We start from the raw sequence: 13,810 nt of genomic DNA on the forward strand, positions 1-13,810 counted from the left end.
CCACCGCTAAAGGAAAATTTACAGTTAAATGTGAGAAATACTACTAGAACAGAATAAGTATTTAATAATTTATTTATATTAGTTTCATATATTATATAATATTAATATATTATTATTATATAATATTAATAGTAATTTTCAGGGATATTTATAAAAAAAAAAAGTGGCCAGTCTCGGGCTTCCAATCCAGGTGAAGATTCAATAATGAAATATAAAATATATATTTAAATTAAAAGAAAAAATAAGAATAAAAAATATTTTAGCATAATGTATTTTATTGTTTCTCACATCTGCCATTGTCATCCTTAATGCTGTTGTCTTTCTTTAATTAGCGATAACTAGCTTTGTACGGGGAGGCTATCAAGGGAGAAGCCCCTGTGATGTGCACTACTAGCAATAGCAGGCGATGGCCATCGCATCCTAAGATCACGGACAGATAATTACAATGAAAGCAGATGTTTTCACCAGATTTGAGGATCTTCTCCCTTTGATACATAGACCCCTATATAAGATTTTTTTTTAAAAAGGTCACAGACACCAGCACTTTAATGATGTGATAAAACAGTTACCTTCTATGGCTCTCTTAAAGAAGACTTTACAGCTCCCGCAGGTGAGGACTCCATAGTGACAGCCTGATGCCTCATCTCCACAGATCAGACAAGTCTTCTGAGGCAAAGAGTCAAAGATGTACTGGGAAGTTTGTCCTGGTTCCTCAGGCCTTTAGATATAAACATAACGACAATAGGTTATTACTGTGACCCCTGTTGTAACCCCTATTAAAAGAGTTAAATGTAGTACACCGTACCACCTATCCCTTGTAGGATTTTAAGTGCCTCCACCCAAGCTAATGTAGGACAGATTTGAGTCTGCTTGGGAAAACTCAAATCTTCAGTTTAAACTAGTGTATTGTACTAGCAAGATACTCAGTGTTGTACTCAAATAATATGCCTCTAACACTATGAGGCCTATTCATCATCTCTTACTTTCTACAAAAGCAGGTGAAAATGATAATTTCTACAATTGCAGGTGAAAATTAAGTATTCGGGACATTCATCAAGAAGGTAAAGCAGGAGATATCACAAATATCTCCTACTTACCTTTCTCTGGCGAAATGGCCCGCTGTCCCCATTCACTAGTATCACAGATATCTCCTGCTTACCTTTCTCTGGCGAAATGGCCTGCTGTACCCATACACTAGCATCACAGATATCTCCTGCTTACCTTTGTCTGGCGAAATGGCCCGCTGTCCCCATACACTAGTATCACAAATATCTCCTACTTACCTTCCTCTGGCGAAATGGCCCCCTGTCCCCATACACTAGTATCACAGATATATCCTGCTTACCTTTCTCTGGCGAAATGGCCTGCTGTCCCCATACACTAGTATCACAAATATCTCCTACTTACCTTCCTCTGGCGGAATGGCCGCTGTCCCCATACACTAGTATCACAAATATCTCCTATTTACCTTCCTCTGGAGAAATGGCCTGCTGTCCCCATACACTAGTATGGCGACAGAATTCATCTCATTTCGAGAACACAATATATTTGTAGCTTGACTGGGGGAGCATTCGCCATCTTCAGATGGCGTTTTCTCCCGGTTGTGTATCACTTGTGCATGGGAAGGAGGTCCAGGTTGCGAAGAGGGATCCTTTTGGATCCCTCCGCCCCTGTACCGGCTCCTTCCGCCAGATGTCGGGGCTCTTGGATATAAATTCCTATAGTATACAAGTGAGTATAATGATGACACAGTAAGAATATGTATAATCATCGGTTTATGTGCAATTTTCTTCTTTACATACCTTACATTACATTACCCTAACATTATGACATACTGGGTTAAAAACACAATCACATTAAATAGTTAACAACAGTCAACATATACACAGTAGGTATAAAGGTAAGTATTCTAAAATATTCATTTATGATTGTCGCAATAAATGTTGCAAGTCCAGAGGTATAATACTGACATTTATGAAGCAGTGAAGTATGTTGGTTTCCTGACTTTCACTTTAATGTCTTTGAATGACTAATGGATTCCTGAGGCTGATATAATCCCAAATATCAGCTATACACCTTGAATTCCTATGACCTTTCTATTCCTCATGTAGCTTTCTCCTTTGTCTGTCACTGATGACTGCCAGAGAATGAATGTACAGTAGTCAGCTGGTCGTTTCTTTATAAGCTTTTAGATAGTGTAGTCCCCAAATGTTTTAACTTGTAGAAGATATTAAGGGAACCAAGATCCTAACTTTAATCCTTTACAGTCTCCAGGAACCTATGAAAACTGTGGGCCTGATTAAGAGCTGAACGCTCTGACCAGAGCGCTCGCTCTGAATCAGGGCCCTCCTACCTTTTTTTGGAGCGTCCTCATGGACGCTCGCATAGCTGTGGGTTACCACCCACAGCTATAGTGAGCGTCCATGATGATGGTCGCGATGGTCAAAGACCATCGCGACGAACGGGCTTGCGACGAGACCCCGCGGTAGGGTCTCGCTGCCGCAAGCCCAGGAGTGATTTTGGCTCTATCAGAGCCAAAGTCACTCCCACTGACATCATTACTGATGTCAGTGGGGCCGGACTCAGACGGTAGGCGTTCCCATGGGAACGCCTCCGTCTGGCCGCCACGCCCCCGGCACGCCCACCAAAGGGTCCATCGACAGCACGCCCCCTTTGGTGCGAGACCCCGAGCGACGTATTTCTCGTCGCTCGCCGGGTCTCGCGCATGCGCACGACGGAGCTCCCTCCGTCGTGCGCATGCGCAGTATCACAACATCGACCTTCTAGCGAGCGAAATTTGCTCGCGAGCGGGTCTGAATGATCCCCTTGTATCTGCTAACGATCCTCAGGGCTACACATAAGATGCATTAGCAATTGTTATTACACCACGATGCAGCTCAGGCTCCAAGGTATGTATTAGCCCTTTCTTACTTATTCAGTATTAGCAATAGTCTCAAAGTAAAGCACTTTCTATTTATGATGACTTAAATATAGAGATGATTTGTCTGTTCCGTAGCCAATAACCCTTTCCTTGGTATAGATGTGAAAGGGGTTTGGCTAAGCCTCTAATCAGTTTTGTTAGCTGTAGTATTTTCCTTAATACAAGAAGTTCTTCCTTCAATTGATAGTGTAAATGTACTGCCTAGGCCTAGGGTTTCCTCAGTACAGGTTAAACTCAGCTACTGCTGCAATGTATATGTAGTGACTGAGGGGCCTATTCATCATACGATAAAAGGCCCGGTAACCATGCGGAAACACTAGTCTCTGCATATTTAGGTTACTGGGCTATTCATCATCAGGGGTCCGATAGACGCTTGTTCTTGGATCCCTGCTCCTTCCTATGGGAAGTAGTTCCGGGGATGCGAAGAGGGATCCGAGCGGATCCCTCCGCCTCCTCCTCACTACCTCCCCAGCGGCTTTGCGCATGAATGACCCGAGGTCACACATGCGTAGCCGGGACGACGGGGAAGAGGTAAGTAATGCATCTACTTCTAAAGCTGCGATACTAATCATGGGGACAACTGCTTTTCGGAGCAGCTGTCCCCTCACCAGAGCAATGATGAATTGCTCCGGTGTCACGTTTTCCCTGCTGCGAGTTCGATGCTTAAGTATCCCTCGCAGTGAGTTCAATACTTCATCATCAGAGGCCATACGGCCATAGCATCGTGACTAAGATGCATTTTTGGGTGAAAAAATATGCAAAAAAGACTCGGACACTCGGCTCAAGCAGAATTACACGGGACGTCGCAGCTCAATCGTGCCATGGCATAGTGAGGCTAGGTGTTTGAGGACACATCTGTAAAACACTGATTCAGAGATGTACGTAATGCCGATATTTTGCAGTTCAGCGATTATTGTAAACTGTGCATGATTCACTGTGCATGTGTCAAAGTACATTACTGTACTTTTTACTTGCAGTGTTTTCCGGGTTTTTACTGCATTTTCAAATGTACTAAGTCCCGACCGCCCTATTTTCCATGTGGAGGGTAATGTCAGGTTTTTCTGGCATTACCCTATAGAAGCCTATGCGCTTCTTATCATATCCCGCTCCCCGCCGCCCCGCACCTTTCACTGCTGGCCCCCCCTCACCTCAGCCGGTATACGTTCAGGAAGCCGGCGGACGGAATGCCGACCGCCGGCTTCCAGACATTGTTATCCCGACTAGGGACGAATGACAGGCGTCTAAATCTAGACACCTGTCATTTGACCAACGTCGGGAGACCGGCGCCCGGCATCCCGATCGAGCGGTTGCCGGGCGCAGCAGTGGACAGCCGCGGGGGGGGGGGGTTAGGTTTAGGGCTCCCGGGGGGGACTTAGGGTTAGGCACCCCCCCGGGAGGTTAGAGTTAGGCTAGGGGGAGCGAGGGTTAGGGTTAGGCACCCCCGGTGGGAGTTTAGAGTTAGGCGGTGGGGAAGGGGGGGTTAGGTTTAGGCACTTAGAGGGGGGATTAGGGTTAGGCACGGGGGGGGAAGGTTAGGGTTAGGCACCCTAAAGGAGGGTTAGGGATAGGGGGTAGATTAGGTTAGTGAATACTTACCTAGGGACGATCGGCATTTCCTCCTCTGTCGGACGGGCGCTGTCGGGATTTGAACCGCCGGCCAGGGGTCCGGCCGTAATTCACACCGATTCCCCTCAGCCTCCTGCGTGTTGCTCCTGGGTCCCCCCTCCTTCTCCTCTTCTTCTTCTTCCGAGTGCAGGGAGGAGGAGGAGGAGACCGTGACTTCCTGCAGTGGTCACCAGCAGGAAGCTCCTAGAGCTAGGAGGGGGAGGAGACACGCGGAGACCCCCTCACCCGGCAACGGCAGCTTCACAAAGGGCAGCTCTTATCGCAAGAGCTGTTCTTAGCAATACTAATTGCATATGCTAGTACATATGCCATTAGTATCGGTGTGGTGACTGGCGGTAGTGGCAGCAAAGAATGCAGGCATGTCTCGAAGCTGGATAATTGGCTGAGACAGAATCTGTTTAAAACTAAATCTGCACAACGCCATTTTGCAAATGGCAACAAGACGACATTTTGCGACTGGCCGCCCAGCGCCATTTTAGCGAATCTCACACATTATAAGTACATATGGCAATGCTATTATTTAGCGTCGTGCGATTCCCACGCAATAGAAAGATGTTAAAAGTCCTCATTATATAAATACAGACAGTTACTAAAAAACATATAATATGATCAACCCTGCAAAACACGTACCACGGTGTACTCCACAAAACACGTAGCCGCACAACGCTAACTAGCGTCTTTTCTCAATACCCCAATACTTACACACTGCACACTTACATAAAATGGTTCCCTAGCATTAAGGTTAATATTTAAGGTTTTATTCATTATCATTGATGTTGTGAAATACATGTTATTTTATATCTAAGGCTTATATGATAAGCAGACCGGGTTTGGTGTCATTCTAAACCACTGTGTCTTTGCAGATTTCCGGTTTCATCGGGGAAGAAATCGCAACATGTGTCTGCAAGTTATGGATCATAGAGAGTTAGGGATTGAAATGTTTCCTGTGATGCAGGCAGTCTAATTTGTTATGCAGCGGGAAAATGGACACAAAGAGCTGTTGGAGGCTGGAATGTGACCATACGAATTGACCTATGAACTGTACTGTAACAGAAGAACCAGAAAGAAGAACCAATGGAATCATGCCAACCTATTCTATTGTATTGCCTATCTCTGCTAGAGTATATATGCAGGTTTCATCTTTGATGCCGGGATCTGGATCCAGAGCGCGTGCGAATGTATGTAACGACTGTACCTTGTGTCTGTATAATTTGTTTGCACTAATTGTATTTAGATCACAGCGTGTAACCATCTGTTTTTATATTGAATAATAACTTTTGTGCTTTGGAACCACAATCAAAGTCTGAAAACAATTATTTCTATTGTGCGGCTCATAACGCTAAATAGCAACAATTTTAGAGTGTATAGATAGGTAGGAATCGATACATGCCATAAACGTTTCCGTGGCATGTCAGAGACTGCAATCCCTTACACAGTGAAAACGGCTCCAGCGTCTCAATTCCCGCAGCCATTCAGAGAAGCCATATTATGTGATAATCGAATGACCTGCGACCAATGCTGCATCTTTCTACGCTGATATTTGGATTGGCCAAGCCGCAGGTGGGCTTCTGAAAACATTCCTTGTTGCGTGCGACATTTGCATATTTTCACATAGCTGCTGCGGCCCTATGTCAACATGAATGCCCTGATTAATACACCAAAGGTAGCAGATTTCTGTTATTTTTCTACGTATCTAGTGTAAACATTAATGACTACGTTTTACTATATGAATAGTCTCAAAAGTTAATTTGAAGAAAGAGTTAACCTGTTTGTCAGAGCATTTAATTAAACGGCATCATCACTGTGTTCTGCGCAGCGATTCTTATCTCAGGCTGGAAGTCCGGAAACATACTTGGAATTAAGATACAGTATATCAAGTGACAGAATGACTTGGCATAACTTATGTACATAAACTATTACAGCAGAAGGTAGCCTTCAGGACCACGGCAGTAGATGATCAACTTCAATCCCAGACACCCTCAGCCACTTCATGCACACTGTCATATTTAATATACAGTAAGGCAAGCTTTCCAACAAAACAAAGCAATATCTGTCTTAACTCTTGTGTTATCCCTTTAGTCAGTATATGAATGCAATGACCTGTTAAAGATCAGGAACTCTTTACAGCATTGATCATTCCTCCCAACTGTCCAAATTTATGAGGAGGCGGTCTCTAGGACCTGCCGCAGCTCAGCAGGGAGCATAACCTATTGCGTACATGCGCCTTGTTTGCGAATCTTTCCTCCCTGTCGTTCCTAGTGATTGGACGTACCTCTGAGACTCCCACAGATATACTAGCCACGTAGAGCCCACAGAGTAACATAGAATTTGAAACTTAGAGCCGCATTCAATTTGAGCGGACCCGCTATACTTTTCCGCTTCCCGGACTTTTCGCCTGCACGTGGCAAAGTATTGCGCGCGTGCAATACCTTCTAGTCGCGGTATTTTCAGAAAAAATACCGCGACTAAGAGCCCGCGCATGCACCGACCCACCGTCGCTGCTACCCCCCACCGACGCTAAGCCCCGCCCCCTGCGATCGCGGACACCCCTCCCGCAACCCCCCCTCCCTTCATTACACTTACCTGCATCCTCTTGGCCTCCTGTGATCTTCTCCCTGCTTCCCGATCAGGTGATCTCCCATACTGCACTGGGACCCGATCACCTGCTGATCGGGCCGCAGTGCACTGTGGGAGACCAGCTGACCGGAGAGGAGCCATCACTGGAGGCCCGATCACCGGTCCCTGGATTCAGGTAAGTAAAAAAAAAATGTTTCAATTTTTTTTTTCTTTTTTTTTACAGCAATCAGCTTGCGGTCTATTTAGACCACACAGCTGATTACTGGTACCGGCTCCCGGCTCTGCTCTCCCGGTTAGAGCAGAGTGGGAGCCCGGTAACCGGGGGAGACCCTGGATAACGCCACCTCCAGGTATTTTTTTACAATTTATTTTTAGTAACTCTGGTCGGATCACATTTCCCATTACAATTATGGGAAATGCGATCTGCTTTACTAAAAATAAGTGATACTTAGGGGTTGGAGTAGAATTTTACTAATTCTACTCCAATTGCCCTGTAATAACTACAGGTGAAACTAAAATAATGTGAAAAGGGTGTGAAAACACCCTTTTAAAATTAATTTTAGTAAAAATAATGTTAATAAATAGAGCCCTTGGTGTTTTTAAACTGGCTCAATAGCTGCTAAATAGCAATTTTGTATACGTGGTGAAGAATAGTATTCAGGAGGTTTTTTTGCTGAAAATAACTTATCCCAGCACATTTGGGGTACGTGAAAACGGGGGCCAGCATATTTATACTTGGGGATTTCGACGCCTGTCATTAGTACCTTGCCAGGATTTGACAGTCGGGAAGTTGGCGGTCGGCATTGCGACCGCCCACCAAAGGGGGCGAGCTGTCACTTAACATCGACAGCTTGCCCCCTTTGGTGCGAGACCCGGAGCGACGGAGTGCCCGTCGCTAGCTGGGTCTCACGCATGCACACTACTGAGCCGGCACTGTCGTGCGCATGCGCTGTGGACCACCATCGACCCGGTTGCGAGCGCTCAGCGCTTGCGACCGGGTCTGAATCAGGCCCTCTGACCAATGCACATGTGTTTTTCATCCACCTCTGGTCACTTGCCATGGACTACCTGTACCGTGTTGTGATCACAGCCTAATCACTGATCCCTATGAAAACCGGTCTGTAAGTACTCTTGCACACTAGGGGGTCTATTTATGAAGAAGATGACAGTTGAGTGGGTGGATCTCACGCATCCCACCCACTTGCTAGTGAAATGGGCAGGATGGGGAGATAATACTAGGCATTCGTTAATACATAGGGAGCGGGGATAAAATGGCGCAAACCACACTGTTTTAGCTCCGCCCCCTCTCCAAGTACCCATGATTCACAACATTTTGCAGCGCAACAACAATGAAAACATCTGCAAGTATGGAGAAAAGTCTCATCTCAGCTTCTCCCAATTTATGTAAATCATGGCTAAATCACTGATTTCTGCTGCAGTACCTCTCATCAGGCCACTTACCGCCATCCCCATAGACATCTATGGGAACGGTCAATTTAACAAGCACAAACAATTTCTGGTAATTGTGTTAGCTGCCGTATATCTGGCAATGGGGACCACTAAATCTGGAAAGGCTTTGCCGGATCCCTTCTTGGTGAAATCATTATGTGCATGTGTGGGCAATAGTTGCTCACGGGCATATCGCTTTAACACTGCGACAAATGGAAAACCCTGGCTGGGGAGTGTGGGTTTGACTGCAGCTGCAAAAGGATATTGCAGTGGTACATGATGTTACCACGACTACATAGTGTGAACCCAGGGCGAAGCTTGACAATAAAGCATTATTTACTTTATATATTCATACAATGACCCAGTCCTCTCAGGCCAGTGTTGTACAAGACAACAAAACAGTACATTTGGCAGATGTTTTGAATCTCTGGGTCTCATTCAGACCCGCTCGCGAGCGCTGAGGCTCGCAAGCGGGTCGATGTTTCCCAAATGCGCATACGCACGACGGAGGCGCCTCCGTCGTGCGCATGCGCGAGGCCCGAATAACGATGGGGTAGCCGTCGTTATGGGTCTCGCACCAAAGGGGGCGTGCTGTCAATGGTGATTGACAGCACGCCCCCTTTGGTGGGTGTGCCGGGGGCGTGGCTGCCCAGACGGAGGCGTTCCCATGGGAACGCCTACCGTCTGGGGCCGGCCCCACTGACATCACTAGTGATGTCAGTGAGAGTGATTTTGGCTCTAATAGAGCCAAAATCACTCCATGGCTTGCGGCAGACGAGACCCTACCGCAAGGGTCTCGTCGCAAGCCCGATGGTCGCGATGGTCTTGACCATCGCGACCATCATCATGGACGCTCGCATAAGCTGTGGGTGGTAACCCACATCTATGCGAGCGTCCACGAGGCCGCCTCGCAAAAAAAAAACACGCCCTGATTCAGAGCGGGCGCTCGTTCAGAGCGGCTCTGAATCAGGCCCTCTGTCTTTCTCAGGGCCATATTATCAATGGGGCCAGAGCCGTATCATGAGATGGGGGGTCAATTGCCCTTGGGCAACCCTCTCTTAGGGGACCATCCTCTCTCAGGAGGCACACAGTCTTTGATTTCAGATGCAGTACAGTAGAGCACTGCGATCTGTAAAAATTTAAAAGGAGTAGGATAGTGGACACCCAACGGGGGCGGGGCTACACAGCACTATGAAGTCAAGGTCAACAGCACGGATGAGAGAGAGGAGGGGAGGAGGAGCTGCAGACAGTGTACCACAGTGTAAAGTAAGTGGGACAGGGGACTTTATATCCCCTGTATATATCATACTTCCCTGATTGTGAGGGAGACTCCCTCAAACAGTAGCAATCTCCCTGACTCCCTGAAGAGGCTAGCAATCTCCCTCATTGCACCTTTCCCCCATTATGAAGCTGTTATAAAAAAAAAAAAAATAACATATATATATATATATATATATATATATATATATTCAAATGGGAGCATTAGTATAATTTCCCTGCATGGTTATAAGGCACAATGTTCCCTATGGCTACATGCATTTTCTGAAATGTATCAGTTTGTTTTCATCAACAAATAATTTAATAAATCTTACTAACTGCTTGGGGTCTCGTTTACATGTGGATGTAAGTCAGTTATATGACACGCCTCTCAGATGTAGCAGTACACGCCCACTTTACAACCGTGCTCATAGGTGTTGCTTTCCCAATCTCCCTGAAATGCTTTTTCAAAAGTAGGCAAGCATGGTATATATGTGAATAAGTGTGTAATGGTATGTATGTGTGGACTGTATGTATGTGTGTAACTGTATGTATACGTGTGTTTATGACTGTATATATGTATCAGGCTTCCCTTCCTCTCGATTTGGTCGGAAGCCTCCCGAATATTGGGTGCCGCTCCCGACCCCCCGGAAAGGCAGGCAAGCCGCAGCGCCCCCCGCAGCGCCCGGTGACGCGATTCGCACTGAATTGTGTCATCGTGGCTCCGTCCCCTGCATCACAATGCCTTTATTTTCGGCATTGTGAGGAGGGGGCGGGGCCACGATGACGCGATCATGCGGCCCCGTACCCAATACGGACCCATTGCCTGGCCACGCCCCCCGCTGTATGCAGGCATTCAGCTCCCTCCCGGAAGGAGGGAGCTGAATGTCGGCAAGTATGATATGTATGTGTATATATGTATGATAGTATGTGTGTGTGACTATATGTGTAAAACTGTACATACAGTATGAAGGTGTATATGTGTAAGAATTAATGTTTCACGATTTTGGTGGGACAGTCCTGTTTTTCGGGTGGGATGGAGGAAAGGCAGCCCAGCATCTAGGGACACAATGTACACTCCCCCAGTGTGAAATTAAATGGGGATGTGTGACCATGACCCCCTTTTTGTGTGCATGCCCAAGGCTTGCACACAAAGACTGGATCCCCCGTGTCCCAAATGTTGCCCTCTAGAGGCCCCCCCAGTTTTAATCCAACTCTGGATGGGACTACAGCACCAGCCATAAAAAGGGGCCCATCATCATGACAGAATGAAGAGCCATATATCATAATTATGAAAATGTTATGTCGATTTTCTCACAAAATGATGTATGCTTGCTGACCTTTTGGCTGCCTCCTCTGGGAGGGTGCAGCCAGGTCGGCACTGCAGGGCGGGCGGGACTTGGTGGAGATGGGCAGGTCTGGGGGCATGGTGACAGGATTGTTTCATCATAGTCCCACCACCCCCGCTATTCAATGCCACAATTACCAGCATTTTGAAACGGGGCGGAGCCACAATGAACCAGATTGCATCATCGCCCGCCTGTGCCGCCCGCCTTCACTGGGGAAGTGGGCAGCAACGGCCAAGTGGTCCCAGTCTCTGGGAGACTTGTCCACCTTTGTTGTGTGACAGGGCCCCAAAATCTACATATAATGGGGGGAAAAGCTGCTTAATTCTGGTATTTGTAGAGTTGTTTAACCGGAAGTTCTAGTGATTCCTAATATAAAAGCTATTTTACACATTCACTATATGGTGAACGCAGAGCAGATGCAATCTATCCATGAATATCTATCTGTAGGCTGATTATTTTATTTGCCATCCTTCATCAGTCTGAAAAAATATACCAAAAAGTATGTATAACCTATTTCATATACTAATCCATTATGTTGCATTCACAGTGCAGTAGGGGACTTTTCTAAAAAACTGTGGGAAGAAAAAAGGTAGTGTTGCCATAGCAACCAATGCAGCGCTTGCCATAATTTTCAAACTACACTAGAAATGGGCACCACAACCTATTTTTCCCCCTTCAGACTTGTTTTATGAATTTCAACGGTGCTCAAAGGCAATGCAGGGCAAGTGTATGATTAAGGGTCATTATGTAAGAACTAAGAAGCCAATTATCTTTTATCATGCACTAAGTAGAGTTTTCAGAACTTCATATGCATAAGGGAGTAAATTAATTGGCACAGATGCCAGGCAGGCCATATGATGCTGCTATGCTAGCTGAGCTTTGACGCCATATACTCTTATATACAGTAGGCACACCTAATTGAAGTTGCATAAACATGATTGTTTATTGGGTGCAATCAATGTTTTGGATAAAGGGTCCTGTGGACCTAAAACATTGCTTTTTTGGTTAAGCATGTGATTAAACCATGTTACTTTTATAGTTACTATTTTTTAATTATCCCAAAATATAGGTTGAGTTGTTCTAAAGTATCCAAAGCAAGTTTTAGTGAATGTTGGTATTTACCTGACGTACTGTACATATGGTAGTAGGATCTGCGGCAGGTACGGTTCTTTTACACCATGTGACTGGCAGGCATGCAGCTGGTGCCCATTAAGGTTCATGGGCTGATAAAGATTTTGAGGTGCCATAGATGTGGGGTTTTCATCCGAGTTACTAGGACTGGCTGTAAAGGGTTCATAGGCAGCTGCAGACTCTGTTTTGCAGGAAATAAAATCCAAAAACTGGTTGGCATCAGGGGTTGTGGTAGTTGGGTGTGGTAATCCATAATCAGGGCAAAGTGTGCTATCTTTTGAGGTGGCGAACAAAGAGACCTCAGACTCTTCTAGTTTAATCTTGCCATCAGACTCAGTGGCAGGGTGCAAGCAGGAGCTCTGCTTTGGGTACAGAGACAACTGCTTTGTTGATCCAGCTTTAGAACCCCTTGGGTCACTGCCATTAGTGCCCACAATGTTCCTCTCCTGGGCAGACAGGTATACTGAGCTCACAGGCAATACAGGCATATTAGTGAAATTTAGTCCATGTAAAGAAGGATGTCTTCTGGTCAGGGTTCCACTTATCTCTGGTGACCTGTTTCCAGAACAGTCCTCCAAGGTACTTCTGTCTTGGTCTTTTGGGGAGTCAGTAGTCCCATCCCAAACTTCTCTATTAGTTATGGGGTCTCCCAAGGTCTTACCTGACATTGCAGAGGTTACTGACATCCCATGTATATCAGGAGTGATATTACCTGTCCATTGTGTGTGAGAACCTGATTCCGAGGAGCTCAGGATGCAGTCCAGGACCTGGTCCAGCTCACTGTTAGCAGAAGACACTGGTTGTCCCCGTGTTTGGTAGAGTTCCTCCTCATCTACTGGTCTCTGATAGAGCAAACTGTCCAATGAGATCTCCCCAGAGTCTGTGACCTCCTGTAAAAAATCCATTGGGCTCCTGGCAGCTCTGCTCGGGAACTGCGTGGTCCTTGGGCATTCCTTGGACTTTTCCTCCATGTAGATTGCTAGCAGTGTGTCCAGAACGATCTTTTTCCTGGTATCATGAAGTAGAGCTATGAAACTTCTCTGTACTAAGTTTAAAAAAGCAGCTCAGTGCCCACTAGATACAAAGTTTTTATGAGCGGAGACAGGCGCGTTTGCACTGCCCTATACGTATCTCTCTTGTCACATTCCTTTCTACACCCGTATCTGCTGTGCAAAGTGTATCTTCTCTGCTCGCTGGGTTTACTTTACTATGAGAACTGTCAGTGTGCTCTGCTTTCCTATATCAAACTTTTGCACCCTTCTGCTCTCCTTGTGCGTCTCTCCCAAGACTGGCACCCCTCTGCTCTCCCTGTGGACTATACTGGCACTGTGCGTCTCTCCCAAGCCTGGCACCCCTCTGCTGTGCTTGGACTATACTGGGAGTGTGCGTCTCTCCCCAGCCTGGCACCTCTCTGCTCTCACTGTGGACTATACTGGCACTGTGCGTCTATACCAAGCCTGACACCCCTCTGCTGTCCCGG

General features: G+C 46.3%; 1 protein-coding gene across 1 annotated transcript in view; it reads right to left on the reverse strand.

Annotated features, from left to right (window-relative positions):
* The window catches only part of PGR (progesterone receptor), a 114,750-nt gene extending 101,449 nt beyond the window's left edge, over positions 1-13,301 (reverse strand). Inside the window, exons 1-2 of the mRNA XM_088456753.1 lie at positions 12,322-13,301; positions 570-718 (exon numbers count right to left, since the gene is read on the reverse strand). Of these exons, the coding sequence (XP_088312879.1) occupies positions 570-718; positions 12,322-13,301 (1,129 nt within the window). The remainder of the gene's footprint in view (positions 1-569; positions 719-12,321) is intronic.
* Between the last annotated feature and the right edge of the window lie 509 nt (positions 13,302-13,810).

This window comes from Taudactylus pleione, unplaced genomic scaffold (genome assembly GCF_031769625.1).
Source record: "Taudactylus pleione unplaced genomic scaffold, aTauple2 ptg000711l, whole genome shotgun sequence".
NCBI classification, from domain to species: Eukaryota; Metazoa; Chordata; class Amphibia; order Anura; family Myobatrachidae; genus Taudactylus; species Taudactylus pleione.